This window comes from Aotus nancymaae, unplaced genomic scaffold, assembly GCF_030222135.1.
Source record: "Aotus nancymaae isolate 86718 unplaced genomic scaffold, 86718_ANA_hifiasm-v0.15.2.pri h1tg000011l, whole genome shotgun sequence".
In the NCBI taxonomy this organism is placed as follows: Eukaryota; Metazoa; Chordata; class Mammalia; order Primates; family Aotidae; genus Aotus; species Aotus nancymaae.
Genome location: NW_026988422.1, coordinates 75,976,962 through 76,002,588, shown reverse-complemented (window position 1 = coordinate 76,002,588; position 25,627 = coordinate 75,976,962). Strand labels below are relative to the sequence as shown.

Genomic DNA, 25,627 nt, shown 5'->3' with positions numbered 1-25,627 from the left:
GTGAAACCCTGTCTCTACTAAAAATACAAAAATTAGCCGGGCGTGGTGGTGCACGCCTGTAGTCCCAGCTACTCGGGAGGCTGAGTCAGGAGAGTTGCTTGAACCCAGGAGGTAGAGGTTGTGGTGAGCCAAGATTGTGCCTGTGAACTCCAGCCTGGGTGACAGAGTGAGACTTTGTCTCAAAAAAAAAACAAACAAACAAACAAACAAAAAAACAGCCAAAAATGTGAAGGCCAGGCATGGTGGCTCATGCCTGTAATCCCAGCACTCTGAGAGGCCGAGGCGAGTAGATCACCTGAGGTCAGGAGTTCAAGACCAACCCTGCCAATGTGGGGAAACCCCGTCTCTATTAAAAATACAAAAATTGGTTTGTACCTGTAATTCCAGCTACTCAGGAGGTTGAGGCACGAGAATCACTCAAACCTGGGAGGTGGAGGTTGCAGTGATCTGAGATTGCACCACTGCACTCCAGCCTGGGCAACAAAGTGAGACTCCATCTCAAAAAAAAAAAGTGAATATTTTATTCATCATGACTTTTGCATTAATTTTTATTTAAAAAAATACTGTGTTAAAATAGTACTTATCTTGTCACATGAGCCCAAAGTTCCACTCTTAGTTATATATACACCTGAGGGAAACAAAAAGATATTTCCACACAAAGACCTGCACACAAATGTTCATGGCAGTATTGGTCACAATAGCCGAGAAGTGGAGACAGTTCCATGTGTCCATTACTTGTGGATACACAGGCAAAATGTGGTGCATGCAGACCATGGAATAGCCTTTGGGAATGAAAAGGAGCAAACTACTCATACATCCTGTGATACTGATATTTATCCATTTTTTTTGAGACCAGGTTATGAGACTGGCTATTTTTTTTTTTTTTTTTGGTAGAGTCAGGGTTTTGCCATGTGGCCCAGGCTGTTCTCAAAGTCCTAGGCTCAATGATCTGCCCGCCTCAGCCTCCCAAAGTGCTGGATGACAGGTGGGAGCCACCGTGCCTGGCTGCTGTGATACTGCTAGACCGTGAAGATATTGTGCTAAGTGAAAGAAGCCAGCCACGGAAGACGACATAGTGTACATATGGTATGATTCCATTTGTATGCAACGTCCAGAGTAAGCAAACCCACAGAGACAGAACCACATGAGTGGTTGCCCGGAGCTAGGCAGAAAAGAGAATGGGGAGTGATTGCTAATGGGTACAAAGTTTCTTTTTGGGGTGATAAAAATGTTTTGGAATTGGAGTAGTTTTAGTCACATAACCTTGCAAATATACCGAAAACCACTAAATTGTTTTAAAAATTATGTGTGTGTGTGTGTGTGTATAAATATACACACACATACACATACACACACACATAATTTATCTTTGTGGTTGAGTTTCTGGGGCATTCCCCTGCATTCTGCCCCTAAGATGAGTGTCTCCCTCACCTCCCCCAAACCCTGGCCTTGTTCTTGGGGCCGAGGCTGGCGAAACCAGCACTCGGTCAAGGATCACCAGCATGAGTGCTGGGCCTGCAGACAGGGAGACAGAGGATGTGAGTCAGAGGTGGTTCCCGTCCACAGGACCCTCCCAGGCTGAAGTCCAAGGCCCTGCCAGAGACTGTGATTTCGGGGTCACATTCAGCCGACCCAGGGGGCCTTGTGTTTCTTGCCTGCACAGTCTGCTCTAGCCTGGTGTGACTAGCGGTTGCTTCCCTTCCTCCTGCGTTGTCCAGTGTCTATTTTTTCTTTTTTGTAGATGGAGTCTCACTTTGTCTCCCAGGCTAGAATGCAGTGGTGCGATCTCGGCTCACTGCAACATTTGCCTCCCAGGTTCGAGGGATTCTCCTGCCTCAGCCTGCTGAGTGGCTGGGATTACAGACGCTGGCCACCACACCCAGCTAATTTTTATATTTCTTTTTTTTAGCAGATTCGGGCTTTTGTGATGTTGACCAGGCTGGTCTTGAACTCCTGACCTCAAGTGATCCATCCGCCTCAGCCTCCCAAAGTGCTGGGATTACAGGTGTGAGCCACTGTATGCCCAGACCAAGTCTCTATTTTCAAATTCTATTCTAAAACTCCTTTTAGCCGGGACAAGACTTTTAGCCAATAAAGACTCCATTTCCCATCTTCCCTTGCAGGCTGGGCGGCCTGGTCTCTAGTCCTGGCTCCAGCAGTATACCACTGGCACCCTGGAGGCCTCTGGTCATTTTTGTCCAGTGAATGCGGCTTTGCTCATGGCCTGTACTTGTTTAATTTTTTAGACAATGCTGTGCTTAATGACCTGACTTTCTGGCCACACTCAGTTTCTACATCTGCAAAATGGGCCAGCAACACTGGCACTGATGACATCATGTGATGCAGAGGACACCCCAAATGTCCACAGGGCCACGGGTGAGAAACCCTGCTTGAGGGAATAATGACTTTCAGCCAAAGGATGGCCCAACTAGGGCCCTAGGTCTGGGGACTCCAGGGCGGGCCATGTGGGTATGAGGGGGACAGGAAGGGAGGGAGCCCAGGACTGCGGCTTTGTATCCCCTGGCTATGGAAGGTCCTTTGCCTGCTCTTCTCCCCATATTTTCCTTGAAGAATCTTGGCTGACAATCCCATGTTCCCATTAATTCGACTGTCTTCCTTCAAGATCTACCTCCTCTAAGAAGCCCTCCTGGGCTGCCCCAGGGTTCCTGGTACTTACTCCACTTTCCATCTTCCAACTTGAGATGACATGCTGCCTCCATCACCATCCCACATAACATCTCGCTGGGCTGCACCACAGCCCATTCCCTGACCTCTGAGTGCACGTTCCCTTCTCCAGGACTTTGCACACATAGTTTCCCCCTGCCTGGGATGGCAGGGATGGAGGCTGTGTGAGCCAAGGTGAGTCACTAACCCTCTCTGAGCCTCTCTGGCACCACTGCCTTTCCAGCCCTCAGCATAGGCTTGGGACGTAGGCTGTTGCCAGTGGACTGAACTGTGCCCCATGTGTGTTCTTACTGGGTACCACTCTGTCCTGCTAGGGGAAGGTCATGGTCATAGGCACTGGATGTGCTGTGGGCCTTAGACAGTGGTGTGCTGGGAAATGCTTAACAACTGGCTTTCTGCAGGAAAAAAAATCAACCTTGATTTGTAGCATCTGCCAATTTCCATGATCTAAATATTTCCACAACTTCCAACTTCAAGCTGCCAACATGAACACAGCTGGGCAGAGATGCACACAATGAGCTCCCATGAGCTGCTGCGAGCCGACTCGAGCACACCATCGGCCTTAGTTCATCACGTCCAACCACACTGTGAGGACACTGAGGCTCAGGGCCCTACAGCTGATCAGCAGCGGAGCTGGGACTAGAATCTGGGTCTCTGGCTGTTGACATTCGTGAGAAAATATCCATACAGCCATGATAGCTCCTCACGGACCAACACAAGCTTCAAGCATCGTTTAAACGCACAGGGCCTCAGCCCATCATTTTGGCAGTCAGGACTGCACTCTCCTTCCTGAGAAGCCTGGAACCCCACGCTCAGGGCTCAGCCCTGACCACATCAGGGCCTCAGGAAGCACCACTGGGATGCTGGCTGCAAAATATTTCTCCTGTGAGCTGAACATCTGTCTTGGGTGGACCAGAAATCACATCCATTTGGCTGTGCATCCCAAAGCCCTGCTGGCTGCAGCCTCTACTTCCTAGTGATTTCTGCTTTCTTTTTTGCCAAGTCACATCTGGTTGCCATCTGTAGTTACGGGGGTAGCCGATCACAATTCAAAACCCTGGGTGGGGCTTTATGCATGTTTCTTTGGCTGGGAGATTTTGGAGAAGGAAAGCTCTCTTTAAGATCAAAATGAGCTGAAGGGTGGTCAGCTGGGTCACACAGACAGTGAGGATTAGAAAGGCCCTAACTCTAGCCTGGGCAACATAGTGAGACTTTGTCTCTACTGGAAAAAAAAAAAATCAGCTGAGTGTGGTAGAATGCACCCATAGTCCCTGCTACTCTGGAGGCTGAGGTAGGAGGACTGCTTGAGCTCGGGAGGTGGAGGCCACAGTGAATTATGATTGTGCCACTGTACTCCAGCCAGGGTGACAGAGTGAAGAAGCATTGTCTAAAAGAGGGGCTAGCAAATTTTCTTCTGTAAAAGGCCAGAAAGTAAATATGTTTAGTTTCATGGGCCACACGGTCTCTATCCTAAATATTCAACTCAGTCCTTAGAACATAACAGCCCCAGATGCTGAGTATAGGTCTGGGTTGTGTTCCAATAAAACTTGTTTTGCAAAATCAGATGGTGCGCCAGAGATGGCTGGGAAGGTCACAGTTTGCAGACCCTGATGGAGAGGAAACAATTGAGCATCTTATCAAAACTACTCCCGCTGCCCCACCCGGGCCCCCATTTGTTGACTGGGCTCTTACTGAAAGCCAGTGGCTGGTGCTGCAACCCTGGGGCAGCATGAGGCTCATCACACTGCCCTGCCCTGGCCCTCGCTCTTCATCACAATTCCCACTTAAAGTCACTTTCTTCCTCCTGGAAGTCTTTGAAGACTTCCTCGACTAGGCCCAATGTCTTTGTAATGGTTCTCCCCAGGTCTGGCATTGCAGAATGGGAAAATCAATATCACAAGTTAACTCAGAGAGGCCTTCCCTGACCACCCAGCCCCAGGACAGCAAATTCTTCCAACACTCCCCAGACCCCCCGACCCTGCTTTATCCACCCCAGTGGCACGTTTCACCTTGGGGGATATATTTTGCATTTCTGTTTACTTGTTATTTTTTTATCTCTCCCATCGAATATAAGTTTTACTCGGGCAGGGACCTTATCTTGCTCAGTCTTCATATGTGACACCTCAGTGGGGCCTGGCCTATAGCAGGTGTTTAATGAACGTATTTGCTAAACGCATGAATGAATATCATTTATCGCACTGCAAGATGCTTGCTTGTTTAACGCTTGTTTTTCGCTTGAATTGTGAGCATCCTAAAAACATGGACTGGGTCTTCCTAGGTTTTGCTCGTTGTCAAAAAAAGTTTGCTGAACCACCAAATGAATGAATTTACTTGATAAAAACGTACGATACCAAGAATTAGAGACCATTTAGAACAGCGGACTTCAAATCTGTGTTTGCAGAGGAAGCCTTTGGTAATGGGAACCTTATACAGAGTTGAGCTTCTCTGGTTGACTCAAGGTGGAGCAACGGGGCTGGCCTGCTCATGTCCTTTCAACCATGACCCTCTACTGTCCCCAAAGTGGCCCCCAGCTATGTCTGTGGCCCCTAGAGAGTTTCCTGGAAATAGGAAACTACACTGATCTAGTCAGAACTCTCAGCTGCACAGATGACAGAACTGAAGCCTGGGCAGGAGAAATGGTTGGCTGGAGGTCACTTGTAAAGTCTGTGGCCGTCATGAGATTAGAAGCCAGCCTCCTCTCTCCCACTGAGCTCCTTGAAGCCACCCTGTTTGGTTGCTGGCACTTTGCACAGAGGTTGGTTAAGTCTCAGTTCTGCTCTGAGCAACAGTGTATCCCTGAGGAAATCACTCCAGTTCCCTGGGTTCCTCTTCAGAGAGTTCACCCTACAAGCCAGTCAGCTACGCAGGCTGTGGGCTCTGAGGCCTGAAGCCATGAAGTCCCACTCTGGCTTGAGAAGGCATGAGATTGCAGGCACTGCAAAACACAGCCATGACTTGTGTCTGTCTATTCTGAGGTCATCTCTGACCTCAGGATGCCCTGGGGAGGCAGGCTGGAGAGGCCGGGGGGGTCCTGGGTTTCAGCAAAGGACCCGGGTTCAAGTCTCAGGTCAACCACTCACCTACTCAGGTATGACCCTAAGCATGCTACTTAACCTCATTGAGCCTTAGTTTTCTCAGCTGTAAAATGGGGACAATCACAGTGTCCACATCCCCTGGAGTGTCTGTGTGGATGACAAGACAGACGGAAGGTGATTAGCATGGAGTAGTAAATGCTAGACACAATTATTATGGAAGACAGGAGGGGAATGTGTCCTATAAGCCTTAGAACATGACATCTTAGGGGGCCTGCACTCCATTTGTGTTATGGGGTGAAAAAGCTCTCTTTCAGATGTCCATGACCTCCCTTCCTATAACTGGATGTCAATCCCTAGGGAGACCTAGGAAGCCTTCCTATGCATGGATCCCTGAATGACCATATGGAGCATGGCCCTCCATCCTCAACCCTCTCCATGCAACTGGACTTACATGAGTGAGAAATACACTTCTGTTGAGTTAGAAATAGGAGGGTTTATCTGTTATAGCAGCAAATGTTTCCTTAACCAATTATCTAGCTACCTGTCTATCTGTAGTTATCACAAAAAGACTACAAAGATATTCACCAACACACTATTGATCAATTTGCAACAATAAACATGAGTGACTTTGATCATCAAAAATCAGTTCAGTTTTTTTTTTTTCTTTTGAGACGACTCTCGTTCTGTTGCCCAGGCTAGAGTGCAGCGGCTCAATCTTGGCTCACTGCAACCCCCACCTCCTGGTTCAAGCGATTCTCCTGCCTCAGCCTCCCGAGTAGCTGGGACTACAGGCGCTCACCACCAGGCCCAGCTAATTTTTGTATTTTTAGTACAGACAGGGTTTCACCATGTTAGCCAGGATGATCTCGATCTCCTGACCTTGTGATCCGCCCGCCTCAGCCTCCCAAAGTGCTGGGATTAATTTTTTAAACACAGATTTAAAAAAAACCAACAGCTTGACCTACCTCCCTGTCCTCTCAACCCCCAGTCAATATCACAAGGCCCATTATTCCATGCCCCTGGGGTCCCCATCAAAAGCCCTCCTCCCATCCAATCCTCTGCCGCTGCCCCTGCCTGAACCAGCTGTGGACTCTTGACTGTACGGTCCCTGCCAGGGAAGTGGATGGCAAGGGACCTGGGACTCTATCATCACCCAGTTGGCCCCCACATCCCACCACCTGGTCATTAGTGTATTCTATCCCCGGAGCCAGGCCCTATTTCCAGAAGCTCATGTGGGTGGTGTCAGGCTGTTTACACAGACTACTCAAGCAGCTGAAAAGGCAGCCTCTGACTATCAGTACCCTCTGGGATGCCTCCTGCTTGGGATTCACATTAGAAGGTTCCCGAACTGCACCCCTACCCTCTTTTTCCCCCTCCCATCTTAAGGAGGGTTCTCTGGGATTGAATCTATTTCTCCCCAGCAGCAGGACCAGCTCTGAATGACTGGTCTCAGACATCAAAGAGGTGGGAATGACTTCTTTGTCAAAGTAGTAGAAGGGATGAATCTAGCAGCTAGAAGTTGTAGCTGCTCTCACCAAGCCTCACGAAGTCCATGAAGAATCCAGTCTGCTCCTGACTCCAGGAGGGAGGGCCAGTTTATCCAAAGCCATTTGCTTCTGTGAACTCCCCAATTTGCCTAACCCAGGACCCTAAAGTTGTGATAGGAGAAAACACACTTGACCAGGATTCTGAAACTTGGGGTCGATTCCCAGGCGGGCCACTGGCATGGTGATGGAAGCACAGGCTTTAGAGTGAGGGAATTCTAGGTTTAATCCTGGCCTTATCTTTCTGGAGAAGGCAGCATGGCCAGTTAACTCAGGTCTTGTGTCTCCATGTTTACCCCTCTCCTCACTGTTCCAACAGGTCTTGCCAGTGGTCCGCCCTATTTTATTCCCGTTTCAGGTGGGCCATGCAGGTACCACATCAAGCTACTGTTGCCTGCATCGCTGCAATGAGGCAGGTGGGTGAGGCATCTTCCCTGGAGGTGAGGGGGCTGGGAAGACTAGAGGCAGGGCGGAAGTCAGGAGTGGTGGCCAGGGAGGGCTGTTTTCTGCTTAAAGCAGTCAGTGGTGGAGGAAGTAGGTCAGAGGTGGAGGTAGGCAGGACTTGGGCTGGCGTCTGCCTCTCTGTGGGGTCACTCACAGCTCCCAGGGCTCAACGAAGGGGCTGCTGGGCTGCAGACCACACCTTGGGCAGCAAGGCCATAGACTACACAGCTGCCCGATCAACTGCCAGTGGGGAGGCCTGAGTTGAATGCCTGAGACCTCATTCTAAAATTGCTGAATGTCAAAGTCAGAACTGAAGTCAGTTGGGATCTGGCTGAGAATGCCTCACCTCAATCTAATCATCAGGAAACATCTGACAAACACCAAATGAGGAACTTTCATTAAGAAAAGGTGGGGGCAGAGAAAAAGAAAACAGTATCCCTCAATTATCGTTAAAAAAACATCAATTATCGTTAAAGACAAAGGCTGTGGAAATACAGTCACGGCGTAAGGAAGTTTTGGTCAACGATGGACCACATATATGACGGCGGTTCCATAAGATCATAATGCGGATTTTTCCTGTACCTTTTCTACATTTAGATATGTTCAGATACACAAATACTGACCACTGAGCTACACCTGCCTGCAGTTTTCAGTACAGTCACATGCTGTACAGGGTGGTAGCCTGGGGCCAATGGGCGAGACCACATAGCCCAGGGGATAGTAGGCTGTGCCATCTAGGTTTGAGTGCGTAGCTCTCAGATGTTTGCTCAACAATCAAACTGCCAAATGACACATTCCTCAGGCTGTATTTCCATCGTTCCGCAACAGATCTGAGATATTCCAAATTAAAGGAGGTTAAAGACACATGACAAGCACATGCAACATCTAGCCCTTGCCTAGATCCTGAGCGTGAGGGGGAAATTCTAAAGAGGACCTTGTTAAGTCACGTGACAACCTGGACGTTTAGATAAAAAACATTGTATTAATGTAAATTTATGCAATGGACAACTCTACTGTGGTTATGTAAGAGTTATGTAATCTTACATACATACATGCCACAAAATACCTAGGACAGTGTTTAGGGGTAAAGGACCCAGATGTATGGAACTTACCCTTACACAATTCAGAAAAAAAATTATGTATGCAGAGACAGCAAGAAAATGATGAAGCGGAGGAGGAAGGACATCAACAATTCACAGTCTGTAGGTGTTCCTGTTTCTATGTACTATTTCTATTCTTAGAGTTTTTGAAGTTTGAAATTATTTTCAAATGAAACGTTAAAAAAATAGAACTCTTGAAACAAAATCCCATGAAGATCCCCATGTGTAAAGCAGGTACAAGCAGCGTTGTCTGGGGCAGAGCTGGCTTGGGACCCAGCTTGTCTTTCCAACCTTTGGTGGCCCCTGGGGTGCCTTGTGGAACCCATCTTGGAAACCACTGAGTTCAACTTCTCTATTTTTGGGAACGTGGCTGGGCGGCAGCTGTTCCTGCATCCCAACATCTAAACACTCATTCATAAATTCTGATCCTCACAATAGCCCAGAGAGAGGCATTCCTAAGCCCCATTTTAAGAGTGGGAAAACTGAGGCTCAGAAAGTATTTCCTTGAGCACCTAGGCTGTCCCAGCCCCTGCATAGCAACATGACAAGCATTTCACCCTCATTTTACACACAGGAAAAGGTCCGGGGAGATTAATGGCCAAGGCTACAGCACGGAAGCTAGGGTTCAAACCGAGGACTGTGGATGAACCCCAAATCCTCTGCTCTTTGGATTTAGAGTTGGCAAATCCCAAATCCATTTGAGAAATTCCACCCAGGTGAAGATGCTAAGCCTCCGAATGGAGCAGCCCTCGCCAGCAGGGAGGGGCAGAGATGAAACTGGGAGTCATGGTGCTCCCAGTCCAGTGCTCACCCAGTGGTAGGAGGGAAATACTCTTTCTGTTCCTTGATAAGAAACCCATTGGTTTCTGGGGGAGACCCTGGGCTGACCTTCATGGCTCAGAGTCTGGGCCTGGCTTCTGGATCCACAGAGATTCCAGCCTCCTCCCTTCTCACCTGGTGAGGATGGAAAGCGACAAGCACCTGCTTCTACTCCACTCGTCCACAGGCTGCACCGGCCATGCCCCCTCCAGCAGCTCCTTTCTTTCTCCTCCCCCTCCTCAAAATTAGCCATTCCTTACTCGAGTCCCTGGCTCTCTGGTAAGTTAATAGTAAGCGAATTCATTGTTAGCAAAAATCACGGTGTTTGATTCTCAACACAAAGACAGATTCGGTCATTCCACAATATATACATACTTGAAAGCATCATGTTGTAACAGTAAATACATACAATTTGATCTGTCAATTTAAAAAAGTCAGGCTGGGTGTGGTGGCTCAAACCTGTAATCTCAGCACTTTGGGAGGCTGAGGCAAGCAAATTGCTTGAGCTCAGGAGTTCGAGACCAGCCTGGGCAACATGGCGAAACCCCATCTCTACAAAAAATACAAAAATTAGCCAGGTGTGGTGGCACATGCCTGTAGTCCCAGCTACTCAGGAAGCTAAGGTAGGATGATGGCTTGAGCCTGGGGGTCGTGTCACTGTCCTTAAGCCTGAGTGACAGAATGAGACTCTGTCTAAAAAAAAAAAAAAACAAACATGGTGTTTTAATGTTGCTGCTCCCTCATGGGGTTTTAAAAAGAATTCCAGGAAGCCAGGAGTTTCTGGATAAACTGGGACTCCTCAAGAATGGAACTGCCCTTTCCAGCCCTAAGCTGTCTTCCTGATCATGTCTCAGGGTCTATAAAATCCTTGGCCCTGACTTTTACCACCAAGCCCAGCAAGTCCCAGGGGAAACAATTTCCCTAATTAGAAACTCAGCATTGAAACCAATCAATAGCTATTGTGACTAAGTGCCAGCAGCTGGGCAACATGCAAACTTCAGACTCGCCTAAACCTCAAGACAGGCCTGCAAGGCGGTTGTGGCAGTGCCTGTTGAACACGAGGAAACTGAGGCTGAGCACCTAAGTCATCTGAACACAGCCACAAGCCGAGAAGCGGCAGAACCGGCAAGGAAGCCTGGACCTTGCTCTTCCATGTCCCCGCAGGGTCCCAGGGCCAGCCTGCCTGCTCTCCCAGAGGCTGTTCCCAGCAGAGGGTCCCCCGGGGCTCTGTCTCCTTTCTGCCTTGATTCAATCTGAGGGCTGCTCCCCTGCATGCCTCGTAGGACACGTCTCAGCCTGCTTCCCTCCCCGGCCCCTGCTGCTGCAGAGAGATCCAGGACTGCCTCTCTCTGAGAAGGCTCGAGAAGGCCCCGCTGGTTCTCGGACACCCTTTGCCAGGCCACAAGAGGGTCTTAACCATCCATCTCACGTTGCCTGGCAGGGCATAGTTGACTCTTTCCCTGGGTCCCAGCCCTCTGGGGCTGACCAGGTCAAATTCTCCAAGAGCTCTGGGCTCTGCAGGCTGCCTGCTGCCCCCCACCTACTTCTTTGGGGATTTTCCTGGAGGTTACTCAGTTGAGGAGTTCACATCCTGGCCCCGTTCTCCGAGCTCCAGGCTGCACAAGACACCCAACCTCTGAGCGTAACGTCCACTCTGTGAAAACAAACACATCACTACATTCTGGTCCTACTACAACTCTCTCTCTTCCCATCACATCTCCAACATCAGGCTGAATGAAGTGTTAATATGGAGTTCGCCTCGGTATGGTGTCTGCTTTCAGGGCGCACAATTCTAACACATGGTCGCGGGACACAAATCAGTTTGGCAGAAAAATGGAGTCCAACCTAGAATTGTGGCCCGTACCAGATCGAAGAGGAAAGGTTTCTCGGGTGAGGGGGTCTGGCACCATACTCCCATCACACCCCACAATTGCTTTCTGTTGGTTGATGGCCAAACCGGCCTGCCCTTCTCCAGGGGAGATGAAGAGACTTGTCTCCTAACACAGCCACGTGTGTTGAGCCTGCCGGGTGCTGTGCACGGAGGCCATCATTTTACATGCATTGTTTCTAATACTCACAGGTGACTGAGTATGGCTTCCGAACCATTAGGGGTCTTAGGGACCCTCTCTGTAAAGCAGCTTCCTCAGGTGAGGAAATTGGGCTCTAAGGAGTTAAGTAAATCATTTGAGTTGAAACAGGTAGTAAGTGACGGACCAGGAATTTGAACCCACGTCTGCGAGTCTACAGAGGTGGCTATCCATCCACTCTCTGTTACCATGGCAGCCGTGTCCAGGTACACGGTTTGCTCACTGCACAAGGGCATCAGCTGAAGGGATGAATCCTGCCAGCATGCTCTTCATTGAGCTGTGCCCCAGCTCACAGTGATGCCTGTTCTTGTTTGCCTGGGGGACTGCAGTCAAAAGTCAAATGATTACAAATGGACCCAGGGATTCCCCTCCCCACATTCACACCCTTTACAATGTGCCTTTGTATTCTTTGCATCAAGAGGGGAAATGTTCCTCACTCCTGGAGTCTGGGATGGTCTTGAGCCTAAACAAGTCAATGAAATGTGTGAGAGTGATGTCACACAAGTTCAGGGCTGGGCCTCAATGGGCCTTGCAGGCTTTGTTTGTTCTCTTGGGCCCAGCTACCGCCATGGGCACAGCTACCGCCATGGGCACATGCCTGTGCTAATCTGCTGGAGGATGAGAAACTCGTGGCTCAATCATCCCCATCCCAGAACAGCCAACAGCTAATCAACCACCCAGCATGTAGGCAAGGCCATCCTAGACCAGCCAAAAGCTAACCACCCACCCAGCACGTGAGCAAGGTCATCCCAGACCAGCCAACAGCCAACCACCCACCCAGCACATGAGCAAGGCCATCCCAGACCAGCCAATAGCCAACCACCCACCCAGCACGTGAGCAAGGCCATCCCAGACCAGCCAACAGCCAACCACCCACCCGGCACGTGAGCAAGGCCATCCCAGACCAGCCAATAGCCAACCACCCACCCAGCATGTGAGCAAGGCCATCCCAGACTAGCTGGCCTCCAACTGACCCACCTCTGACCACAGACCCATAAGTAAGCCCCAAGCTCAGACACGGCTGACCAAGATCAGATAGTGGTTCATGCCCTGTGGACTTAGGAGTCAAATCAATGTTAGTTATTTAGCACACCTGTTAGGGGTTGAATTGTGTCCCCTCAAAATTTATATGTTGAAGTCTTAACCCTCAGTACCTAAGACTGTGACCTTATTTGGAAATAGAGTCGTTGTGGCTGTAATGAGCTGAGATGAAGTCATACTGGAGAAGGGTGAGCCCCTAATCCACTGTGACTGGCATTCTTACAGAAAGAGGAAATTGGAACACAGACGCACACACATGAAGCACACCACGTGAAGATCAGAGTTCTGCGGCCACAAGCCAAGGAGCTACCAGAAGCTCGGAAGGAACAGAACCTTCCCTAGCATCTTCAGAAGGAGCCCAGCCTTGCCTGCACCTTGATCTTGAACCTTCCAGCCTCCAAAACTGAGACAATACACTTCTACTGGTTAAGCCACTCAGCTTGTGTTATTGTTTCAGAAGCCCTAGGAAACTAACAAACACCATGCTTTTCCTAATTCACACAAAGTTAAGGTATGGGCTGGCTTCCTCACTTGCCTCTAGGGCAGCTGCCAATCATGGCTCTCCTCCCAGTCCCCAGGTAACTCTAAGAGGGCCCAGGAATTGCACCCCCACCCACCCCTAGTTCCTCCCCAAGGTTGATCTGAATCTGGGAAGTCTGCGGCCTTCCAAGAGCTCTGGAGTCCCTGTCAGGGAGGGGTCATGGACCCATACAAAGAGAGCTCCTCGCCCAGACCCCTCCGGGCTGCCCACTGACCTGGGTTGCCAAGGGCCATGGAGTCGTAGATGAGCTTGCAGGTCTTGAGCAGGATGGAGATCTTCTTCTCGGGTGAGTAGGCCTTGTGCATGCTGGCGAACTTCTGCAGGATCTTCTCCATGACAGGCACCTCCGGCACGCTGGTGGTCACACCTAGGTCGGTGGTGGTGGTGGCCAGGATCACGAGCTGGTTCTCCTTGAGCTGCTGCAGCGAACCGTCCTTGCTGTGGATCTCATGCAGGCATGAGTTGATGGCTTCCTTCAGGGGCTTCAGGACACATTTGTACAAGGCAGACTCTACAATCGCTTCTGCAGGTGGATAAGAGAGCAAGGGTGAGGAAATCAGAAGCAGGGATCCTGCCACCTGGTTCTGCTGCCCAACAGCACAGCATCCCCATCCCCTGGCCCCTGGAAGGACACTCACAGCCCCAGCAGTTACACCCTGTGGTTCTGACACAGGAGAGAGCGTAGTATATTCAACAGAAAGCCACACTGAGAGGCACTGGCACAGGAGCCCCTAGGGACTAATGCTAACTGGTCATTGTATCCTGATGCTTTTCACAGGGCCTGGCAGAGAGCAAACTCTCACAGGGATGCCTATGAGTACATAACTTCAGAGGGTGCTATTTATATTGGAGTTGCGCAGCATACAACCCGGGCAGCTGTAAGCTCATGGCCTGAATGCCCAGTAAATGGTGGAATCATTCTTGATATCTCCCTTCCAATTCCCAAACCCACTTGACGCTAGTCTCAAAAATACAGTATATCCATAACCTAATTTTTTTTTTTTGAGATGGAGTCTCCCTCTGTCACCAGGCTAGAGTGCAGTGGTGCAATCTTGGCTCACTGCGACCTCCACCTCCTGGGTTCAAGCGATTCTCCTGCCTCAGCCTCCGCAGTAGCTGGGACTACAGGTGCGTACCACCAAGCAGAGCTAATTTTTATATTTTTAGTAGAGATGGGGTTTCCCCATGTTGGCCAGGATGATCTCGATTTCTTGACCTTGTGATCCACCCGCCTCGGCCTCCCAAAGTGCCAGGATTACAGGCATGAGCTACCGCGCCCGGCCGGGAACATGACTTTTTATCACTTTCATGAGTACTACCTTGACCTGGGTTGGTCAGGCTACCGCCATCATCTCTTGCCTGGGTTATGTCAGTCGGCTTTTGCCCTGGCCCTTACAGTCCCTTCTCAACACAGCAGCTGGTGTTGTCTTGTTATGACATCTTTGATCATGACATTCTTCTGTTTGGAAACCTCCAATGGCCCCCATCTCCCATGCAAGCAGATCAAAGCCAAAGCCTTGCCATGGCCTACGAGGCCCTGCTGTGATCGAGCCCTGTGGCCACTCACTCATTGCTTTGCTTGCTCCCCACGCTCAGGCTGTTCCACCAACTGCCAAGCCTGCTCCTGCCCCAGGGCCTTTGCTCCTGCAGTTCGCTTTGCGTGGCACAGTGGCCTTGCAGCTGTCCACATGGCTGGTTCCTTCACTATTTGAATGTCATCCTATCTGACAGGCAGTCAGATCCGCTCTTGGAGCAGGAGTTGGTGCTCTGATCTTGTAGCTGCTCTGAGGCGTATGTGCTCTGATCCCCACTCTGAAGATGGACCAACTTAGGGTCTCATGGGGTGGGTTGGGGGTTGAATGAGGACTTGAACTCATGTCTGCCTGACACCAAGGGACGCCCAGCTGCTTTGGGTGACTGTAGGAACATATTCTCAGGAAGTTGTTTTGGCTCTGCTCTGTCTCCAGGGGATGGGTCTTGGCTATGGGCCCAGTAAGGGGAGGTCCCAAGTCCTGTTCCTGGAGGGAGACACCTGGGCTGCCCCAGACCTGGGAGAGGGAGGGACTCATGTTCCCCCGGGGCTGGGTCTCAACAGAGACCACTGATTCCCCATGGCTAACCCATGGCCATCCTGGTCCCTTGCTGCTGCCTCCCTCTTCCCCTTCAGCAGAACACAGGGCTGCCCTCACCTCCCTCAGCCCGCTCCTGTCCCTCCTTCCACGCCCACCTCCCGATCTCATTATCCTTGGAGCCTCCACAGGTAGAGATGGGAGCAGATGGAGTTGACCTGGGAGCAGGGGCTTGTACTTCCCCACTGTCCTAGGCTTCTGCATGACCTTGGCCAAGTCCCTTCCCCTCCCAGGGCCTGTTTCCTGAACTGCAAAACGAGAGGGCTGTGCCCATGCCCTCCTGGTCCCTTCACATCTAAGAGCTGCAGGTTCTCTTCCTGGCACCTCCTCTCCCTCAGACTCACACGCTAGGACTGTTTTGCTCCAGCTGTTCCCTGTGACATGTCTCCCTAATAAAACCAGAAGCACCCTAAGCATGGAGTTCTGTCAGCCTTTTTTTTTCTCTCTCTCTCTTTTTTTTTTTTTTGAGATAGAGTCTTGTTCTGTTGCCCAGGCTGGAGTGCAATGGCACGATCTTGGTTCGCTGCAACCTCCACCTCCCCGGTTCAAGTGATTCTTGTGCCTCAGTTTCCTGAGTAGCTGGGATTACAGGCGCCCACCACCACGCCCAGCTCATTTTTGTATTTTTTGTAGAGATGGGGTTTTGCCATGTTGGCCAGGCTGGTCTCGAACTCCTGACCTCAAGTGATCCGCCCTCCTTGGCATCCCAAAGTGTTGGGATTACAGGCGTGAGCCACCGTGCCCAGCCCTGTCTGGCCTTTTATGTGGTTTAAGTTCCTCCACCATCTGACTGGTCACATGGGCAGAGCTCAGAAGGAAGAGACAGAGGCAGAGCACTCGGCTCATGGAAAGGGCTGGGCTGCGTGGGTCTGAAGCCCAGCGCTGCTACCAGCTCTGTCCTCATGGCTAGGTCACCGAACCTCTCTGAGCTGTGGCTTCTTGGGCACAATAGTAGCCAAGCCCATCAGGTCTGGTTTGCAGTCATAAGGCTGGCATGTGCAGTGTCTGGAATGACACTGTTGCTGTGGAGCTGACCTTGTTCCCACCCTCTGGAGGGCCCTTCTCCCCATCTCTGCAGCTCCAGCCCTCCCTGTCCTTGGTGGCTCAGCTCAGCTGCCACCTCCCGCTGCCTGGAAACCTCTCTGCCCCACACATTTGTGCCACAACAGGCACTGGTGACACTCTGCCACATCACCTGCCAGGACAGACTCCAAGTCTAGCACCTCTTGGCATCTGATGCCCAAGGTAGAGTTGACCTTAACAGGACCCTTGGTGTATCTCCGTCCTGCCAGCCGGCTGCCCTGAGGCTGGAGTCACTCCTGCTGTTTCCAGCAGATGTCCAGCTTGGCTCTACCTCCTTTGCTCTGCTGAAGGCCACGGGGTACTAGCCTTGCCCTGCCCCAGCCTCCTGAGCAGTTCCCATTTCATTCCCTCTGCTCTGCCCTCCACACACACCCTGCGGGGGCTCCATCACCTCCGGGCCAAATCCTCAGGCTGACTTTCACTGCCTGTGTGAATGGCCCATGACCCTCCAGCCTCATTCCCCACCTCTCTGCCTTTGTCCATGTTGTCATCCCTTTCCACGGCTCAGCACCCCTGACTCCTCCCTTGGGCCTCAGCTCTTACACTCCCCCAACACTGGAAGGCAGGGCTGACCACAGCCTCCTCTGGGCCACTTTGAGTTTTCCATGTCCTTCCATGTCCTCCCATGCCCTTCCATGCCCTCCTGGTCTACATGGTGCCTGGGGCTCAGTCCTCAGACCCAGATGATCTCATCCGGTCTCATTGGCTCCTTTTGTGCTGACACTTCCCAGGCAGCTCTCTTTAGCCCTAGAACTGCAGACTCAGCCCTCTATGGCCCGCTCAACCTCCCCACCTGGTGTCTAATAAGCATCTCCACTGTCACATGTCCCAAACCAAGCTCCTCAACTTGTCCCCAGTGCCTGCCCCAGAATGGACGCTGTCCTCCCAGGGACAACATTGCCTGGACACATCCTACCTCCCCTCTCCCACTCCCACATCCAGAATCCAGCCAGTCCTGCGGCTCCAGCGTCACAACGGGCCCAGAACCCAACCACGTCTCCCCATCTGTGCTGCCTCCGGCCTGGTCCCAGCCACCTTCACTGCTCACTTCGGCTGTGACAGCAGTGGCCTCACACTGAGTCTGAGTCTCTCTGCTCCCACTTGGCACGACGGCCAGAGTGATGCTGTTCACATGTAAGTGAGATCACTCACCCTTGGACGTGCACCCTGCATGACCCCATCTCACGTACAGAAAAGCCAGGTCTACAGAGAGGCTCACAAGGTCCTAGGGGTCCTGCCCCCTAACAGCCTCCTGACCTCACTCCCATCCACATGCCCTCACTTATTATACATCATAGTTCTGCCTGCCTGCCTGCCTGCCTTCCTTCTTTCCTCCCGCCCTCCCTTCCTCCTTCTCTCTCTCCTTGCCTTCCTCCTTCCTGCCCTCCCTCCTTCCTTCCCTCTTTCTCTCCTTTCTCTTTCTTTCTTTCAATGGAGTCTTGCTCTGTTGCCCAGGCTGGAGTGCAGTGGCACAATCTCGGCTCACTGCAACCTCTGCCTCCAGGGTTCAAGCTATTCTCCTGTCTCAGCCACCTGAGTAGCTGGGACTACAGGTGCACGCCACCATGCCCAGCTGATTTTTGTATTTGTGTTTTTTTAATTTAATTTTTATTTTTTTGAGACAAAGTCTCGTTCTGTCGCCCAGGCTGGAGTGCAGCAGCACAATCTGGGCTCACTGGAACCTCCGCCTCCCAGGTTCCAGCGATTCTCCTGCCTCAGCCTCCTAAGTAGCTGGGATTACAGGTGTGTGCCACCACACCCAGCTAATTTTTGTATTTTTAGTAGATACGGGGTTTCACCATGTTGGCCAGGCTGGTTTCAAACTCCTGACCTCAGGTGATTTGCCTGCCTCGGCCTCTCAAAGTGCTAGGATTACAGGCGTGAGCCACTGCACCCGGCCCTACTCATCCTTCTTGCTGATTGCCTGTCACCACTGCTAGACTGTAAGCTCCCCGCAGGCAGGAACCTTTGAGTGAGCTGCTCACCTCTGTCTCTAGATCTGAGCCAGCACCTGATGCAGTCGGGTACCCAATAACTCTTTGTCGACTATCTGCTTACAGGGGCCTGGGCAGACAGACACACACACAGCGCTGGCCTCAGGTCTCAATCCCACCACCCTTCACCACGCCTGAAATGCCACCATTAATCCCGTGGCCTGGCAAACCTATCAGTTTTCAGGAGTCTGCAAGCAAAATCCAGAAGCCCTGGAAAGGAACACCCAAAGCTCCTTTTCTAAGAAACATTCACTATGAATCTGTTGTGCTCAGAGCCCCACATGTCCCTTACTGTGCCCAGCACAGACTTTCATGACTGGGTGGGGAAGGAGAGGCTTAGGGATGCCAGGGGATTATTTACCAACTAGCTCAGAAGCAGCTAAGTGTTTAGCAACCACCTTGGCCAAGCAGTGCGAGCTGACAAAATTTATTATTTTTTTTCTTTTTGAGACAGAGTTTCGCTTTGTCACCCAGGCTGGAGTGCAGTGGTGGGATGCTGGTTCTTTGCAGCCTCGGCCTCCTGGGCTCAAGCAATCCTCCTGCCTTGGCCTCCCAGAGTGCTGTGACTATAGGCTTGGGCCACTGCGCCTAGTCTGAATATTTTTTAATATATGTAGGTGTGTGGTTGATCACAACTACTTCTCACGGGGAACCACAACCATAAAAAGCTTTGATAATTATTGGACTCGAGGCTGGTGAGGGTGGGGAAGGCTGGGGACTACTTTAGAAGGGGTGGTCAGAGGAGTGAGCTGTTTTGGGCTGGTTCCCTGAAAGCAGAGCCTGAAAGTGGGATCTGGGTGAGTGTGATTTCACGGCGGAGATACTCAGAAGACTGGGCGTGAGAGCAGTGGGGAGCCGCAGAGCAAGCTTGAGCAAGGATGAACTGTCAGCCTCAGCCGGATCTCACCGGGCCCTGGAGCATAAACTGCATCACGCAGTGGTGGAGGCAAAGGGGCCAGTCTCTGTTCCCCCACGGCAGGGAGTAATGGGAAGTGGGCCCCTGGTGGTGGAAGACAGGGTGCAGATAATATAGGTCCTATTCGGCCAAGGTCAATTCTCTAGGAAAGCGGGGAGCCGTGCACCATTACCAGCCTACCTTGCAGCAGCCGGAGAAAGGTGCTGGTGCCCAGGAAAGGGGATGGGGGGTGGGCACCAGCAGCCTCTGCTGCATAGGCCTCTCTTGTCCTAAGGGTTCCTGAGTCTATGAGCCCCACCGCCCTCTCCTCCCTGCCACCTCCTCCCAGGGCACTGACCGAGCTCCTCCTCGGAGTGCAGGGCGGGGTCCACCAGGACCTTGAGCTCGGTGCTCTGCAGCAGGTAGCTCTTGAGCTGGGTCATCATGGTGCGGATCTCCTGCAGCATCTCCGTGCTGGAGGCCTGGCGCGCCATCATCTCCAGGCTGTACACCTTGTAGTCCTGCACCAGGCTGCCAAAGTAAGAGGCCTTGTCCTGCGCCAGCTCTACCACCTTCTTGTACAGCTTGCGGTTGTTGGAGAGGAAAGCGTGGAACATGCTGCTGAAACTGGCGAAGCTCAGCCGGTGCCGCGCCCTTCCCAGGATCATGGAGGGCTTCTTCTTCACGCTGGGGCTGCTGAACTGCTCCAGCTCCTCCTCCGTGCTGCTGGTCGAGTAGGAGTCCTGGTCAGCGGCCGTGGCAGGCAACCCCAAGCTGTCTGAGAGGGAGGCCAGGGAGCCCTTGAACTCTGGAGAGCTCTGGGCATGGGTGGCAGCCGGGGCATGGGGGTACTGAGTCCCAGCCTGGGGGGCAGGGCTTTGGCCATCTCTGGGTGGACCTGGCATGGATGTCTCCAAGGCCATCTCCTGTTTACGGAGCTCAGCGCTCTCTAAGGGAGCTGGGAGGGCTGAGGCCAGTTGTCGAGAGATACGTTTTTTCCTGGGCGGTGGGACTGGGGGTTGTTTGGCCTTCCTGGGTAGCTCCGGCATGCTGTCCGGATTGCTGGCTTTCATCTCTGTTTCCTGGCCTTGCTCTGTGCTCCCCTTGGTGGTGTCCTCAGGGCTGTCTGAGGTCCCTTGGGGAGGCAGGCTGAGCTGGTCCCCCTCTGCCGCCATCCCTGCACTTTGATCTTCTAAGGACACCCTCTCGGAAATGCGTCGTCTGGGAGGGGCAGTGGGAAGGTTCTTCTTCGCTGGCAGTGGTGGGGCGAGGGCTTGCTGCAAGGGGCTGGAGGCTGCCCCTGGCTTCATCGCTTCCTCCCTGACTGGGCCCAGGCCTGCGGTGGGGCGTGGGAGTCTCTCGCAGGCTGTCATGGGCGACTGGCTTGGATGATCTGGGGGACCTGGGGCATGGGGTGTGACGTGCGGGGCAGGCACGGGGGGAGAGCTGGGCAAAGGACAGGCAGGGGTGGGGGCAGGAGCAGGAAGCAGAGGGGGCTGGGCTGGGCTGGAGGGCTGCAGGGGCAGCGCTGGGGGAGGGGGCGGTGGGCGGCGTGGGGCCCACCTGGAGGTGGGCGAGGTAGCATCAGAGGTGGGTGCCAAGGGGTGCGCAGGGCAGTTTCCAAGAGGTGGCTGGTCAGTGGCCAGGGCGCCGCTGTAGTCCTCGATGAAAACAGGATTCACAAACCATAGGCGGTCATTTCCTACCGCCAGCTCGATTTCACAGGCACAGTTTGCGTCATGGGCTATGGGCCTAAGACTGGAGACTGGGGGCGATCCGGGGGTGCGGTCTGTTGGGGGCTCCCCTGGCTTCCCTTTTTCTCGTAGAGGATTCAGCGAGGAGTCCCAGAAGCCTGTGGAAGCAAGAAAGGGGCAGGTGGTCAGTCCGGACCAGGCACCAGGGTTGCTGTGGTGGGCGGGGTCTGTGGGCGGGGTCTGCGGGTGGGGTGGGGTGGGGTAGGGCCGTGGGAGGGCTGTTCAAGGTATTTGCTTCACTACTCCGAGGGTTGTTTTCCCCTCTTGGACGCTTTTAAACCTCTCCCACCACTTCCTGCCTCGAGAGGGGAAGCCCCGCTGGGTCCTCCCCAGCAGTGTGGGGCGGGGCGGGGCGGGGGTGGTGTGACAGGCTCAGCTTCAGTTCTCTTCCTTGGTCTGAGAGCCCACCTCAGAGGGCACTGATGACACAGGGTGGGGGTGACAACACTGCTCTGGAGCCGTGGGGAAGGCATGCTGAGGACACAGGGGACAGAGGGCCTGGAGTTCCTCAGCCAACCAGCTGGGTGCTCTGGGGCAGGTGGCCTGATCCTCCCAGGCCTCAGTCTAGCCATCCCTAAAATGGGGTCACAACAGTACACACATCCCAGGCGTGCGAGAAGGAAGGAACTTTAGTCCTTTTTTGGCCTCCATGGTCATTACATGCGGGAAGAACGAGCCTATGGATTATGGCCGGTGAGATCAGACCCAGCTGTCCAAGTAGGGAGCACCCACCCACCACAAAGTGATTCTGACTCCAGCCAACCTCTAGATTAAAAGAAGAAGCTGGTCCTCTGCCCCAGTCACGGGAAGCCAAGGCTCCTGCACCACAGAGCTGCATTGCAGTGCATGCCTCTCTACCGACCCAGTCCCCTGGGGCTCAGCCATGGCTGTGGCCACCAAAGCAGGCTAGGGACAGGTATTCTTGATCGGTGGGGACCACACCCTGCCAAGCATCTGATGGAGGCTCAGGACCCTCCAAAAAGGGCACAGGGATGCGACATCTCGGGAACAATTGCCATCGGCTCACATCCCGCCCTGCGCTCACGCGAGCTTCCTCCTGAAAGGAACGTGGGTCCCAGGTCTTATTCAGCCTGCTCAGCTGGGAGCTGGACAGGGGATTACCCAGGCAGGCGCAGTGTTCCTTGTGAATTGGTGGGCCAGCCTTTCACCCAGGGCTCTTTACTCCTGGGAGGAATTCACCCTTAAGAAAACTATGAAAAATAACATGGAGGATAATCAGAGGAGCAAACATTCATGGCGTTCTTGCCATGGGTGAGCCTGCGGGCTACTTGCTTTACCTGGGTTATCTCACCCGCCCGATCACAGGCCTTACCTCCAGTTCACAGATGAGGGTAAGAGGCTCAGAAACATGAAAGCACTCGCCCCCGGTCACTGGGTTGGGGAGTGAGGCGCAGGGATCTGGCCAGGTCGGGCTGGTTCTACGCCTGTGCCCTGTGCATTGAGCCTGTGTGTTAGGTAGCCTTCCTTCACAGGAACTTGCACCACTTCCCATGTCGGTTGCTCTCCCGGCATCGGTGAGGAGCAGGGAGGCTTGCAGCCCAGAACTGAGGATGTGGCAACAACACAACAGGCTCTTGATGTTGCAAGGAGACCTCACAAGATGGCCTGGAGCAGCTGAGCACATGCTTGCTCTAAGAGGCGGGCACTATCAAGGATATAGGCATTTGCCATCTTGCTGGCCAGGGGTCGCCAATGCCATCAGGGCAAGCAAGTGCCTTCCCAGGACAAAGGGACTGAAGAAACAGAACAGAAGTGAGCTGCGGCCCACCAGCTGTGTGCATCTCTCTGAGGTGCAACCCCCAGCCCTGTCCTGGGCAGATACCCTCTGCCTGGCCACCTGAATATCATAGCCAGTGGAGAGATGCCAGCTGTCATCCCATTAACAAGCATGACAACCTTTCCTGTGACTCTTTCCAATGTGCAAAGCTCTGTGCCCATCACCGTCACCAAGGTCACAGTATCCAGGCCTCTCCCAGGGCCTGGACGAGCTGCTCTTCATGACTTTCTCGGGCAGCTCCTGGCTCCTCCATGAATGCCTCACTCTCCCAGGCACCTTGCCTTGAGTACATACACGTTTTAGCCTCTGGAGTGTTTGAAGCACTGTACCTATGTCTACACAGGCCCAACAAAGTTGGCCCCTTGGGAGTTTTCCTGGCAAGGAGAAGCAGGCAGCTGGGCTGACCTCACGGTAACTCAGCAGCAGCCCACATGTGAGCTGAGACCCCTGGTGCCCACCTCCAGACTCTTCCTGTGGGCAAAGGTGGTGTCATGGGGTAGATAACATACAGAACTGCCCATTGGTGCCGGGATACCCCACGACTGCTCCCCCAGATCACGGCTATAGTGGTCCCCTCTGCTTCATTTTCCTCCTGTGGTCCTAGGCTGGGTGTACAGCAGGCCCTGGATGGCTCTCTGTTGAGAATCACTTTCGGCCCTTTAGCCTGGCATTCAAGGCTGCAGGACCTGGTCCCTGCACATCTCTTCTGGCACCGTCTGCCGAGTCTTCACCCCGCGCTATCTGCTGTTCACTTCTTCCTCAACGTGCCACACGTGGCCCCACCACTGGGTCTTGGCCAATGCTATTACCTCTGTATGGAATTATTTTCCCTCCCTCTCCACCTGGCAAATGCTTACTCATCTTTCGAGGCTCAGGCCGAATTCAACCTGTCTGGCGGTGCCTCCCTGATGTGCTCGGGCCTCGCCCACCCCGTCTGTGTTCCTGTAGCTCTGATGTGCCTGTGATGGCAGTGACCATCAGTGGGACTCGAATTCTCCGGTTTTACCTGACTTTCCCACCAGACTCAGAGCTTCCAGAAGGCAGTCAAATGCTTCAGCTATCTGAGTATTCCCAGCCCCTAAGCCTGCTTGGCCCAGAGCAGGGGCCCCGGGTCAGCCCCTTGGCACCCATGAGTAGATGCAGAGTGGAGAGTCAGGCCTCTGAGGAAGGGGACACAGGCAAGCTTAGTTTTAAAGGCAAGATGGGGACAACCTGAACCATGGGAGGATGTGTAAAGACAAGACAGTGAGAGGAGGGAGGCAGGAAGGAGGGCAGAGGAGCCCCGTAGGCGGATGGAGCACCAGCTGGGCAGCCTGCCACGGGACAGGATGGGTCCATGAGGAACAGAACACAAGGGCACATCTCCCATTGCTCAGGTGTGGATTTTGGCAGGAACAGAGCAGACATAGGTTCAGGGAAATAGGCCCCAGGCCTGGGTAACTGAGAACAGCTTCCCTGCCTTAAGACAGGCCTGGGATTTGCACCCTGGAAGGACAAAGGTCTCAAAGCCAATGCCACTCCGAGGAGTGGGGGAAGCCAGGAGCTAAAGGGCTGCGTCTAGGGTCTTGGGGCCTGTTTGGGAACCACAGTGGCATTGCAGGGCTTTATGCTCCAGAAAAAGGGAAGTGGGTAACTTTCTCTGCAGTCTGCCGAACGCCAAGGCCAGAGGAGAAGCGGAACCCTGTGTCTTGCAATCCTGGTGGTTTGGTTGGCAAAGCTGTGGGGTCCGATGCCCAAAGGCACCATACCAAGCCTTGGCTCTGCTGCAGGAGTTCTCCTAAAGAAGGGCCCAGCCTTGCCCTGGCCTCAGACTGAGGCCACGATTTTGCCGGCCCTGAGACCTCTTGAGCGTTGGCTGGGGACACCTCTTGCCAGATGTCCACTCTTCCAATCGTTAGAGAACCTGGGTCACATCACAGCTAGGCCGTAGGTCCTAAGGGCAAACTGAGGCTCTATCCCTGGGGAGCTTGGGGCTAGTGGCAGGACAGGAAGGAGATGAGTAAAGGCAGCAAAGTGTTCCAGATGCTATGGACACACTAAAAAATCCAGCGAGGTCAGTGAATAAATATTCATGTGGCATCCCAAAGACAGGCTGTTGCACAGTCATTCGAAGCCAAGTTTTCAATGAAGTTTTAATAAGTAGGAAAATGCTCATCATCTGATGTAAAGGAAAAGGCAAGTTACAAGCAAACTTGGAAGAGCCACAGAACATATGCCTTTCCTCAACATATTTTTAAAGTCTGAAACACACATACACTGGAAACATGCTTGAAAACCACGGCAAGTGGCTTTCCCCTATTCTCCAAATTCCTTTTAGACTTTTACTTAACTGCTGAATATAGTTTCATGCTGAATTGCTGCTCCTTATGTTAGTTTTCTGGCCTTGACTCACCGGAAGCTCTTAAAGTACAAGATTACACCTTATACAGCCTGCACATCTAAACGCTGGCTTTTCCAAGTCCAAACTGGACTTTATGACGTCGGCTAATGAATGTACACTGTGAGCCACTGCGTGGTGCTGAACCTGCGGGTCAATAGCTGGGTTTCAGCTACATCATCCCTATCTCAACAGCTCCTTGGGAGTTTTCTGAGCAAGGAGAAGCAGGGAGCCAGGCTGACCCCATAGTAACTGCATATCAGCCCCACATATGAGCTGAGACCCCTGGTGCCCACCTCCA

The 25,627-nt window shown here is 52.7% G+C and overlaps 1 protein-coding gene and 1 long non-coding RNA gene across 2 annotated transcripts in view; one reads left to right on the top strand and one right to left on the bottom strand.

Annotated features, from left to right (window-relative positions):
• Positions 1 to 25,627, bottom strand: part of RIN3 (Ras and Rab interactor 3) — a 172,828-nt gene that overhangs the window by 16,427 nt on the left and 130,774 nt on the right. The window contains exons 6-7 of the mRNA XM_064375175.1: positions 19,756 to 21,249; positions 13,511 to 13,819 (exon numbers count right to left, since the gene is read on the bottom strand). Of these exons, the coding sequence (XP_064231245.1) occupies positions 13,511 to 13,819; positions 19,756 to 21,249 (1,803 nt within the window). The remainder of the gene's footprint in view (positions 1 to 13,510; positions 13,820 to 19,755; positions 21,250 to 25,627) is intronic.
• Positions 891 to 6,378, top strand: LOC105717777 (uncharacterized). The gene is made up of 3 exons (XR_001107594.2): positions 891 to 1,086; positions 1,910 to 2,005; positions 2,247 to 6,378. It is a non-coding gene; the product is annotated as an uncharacterized LOC105717777 (long non-coding RNA).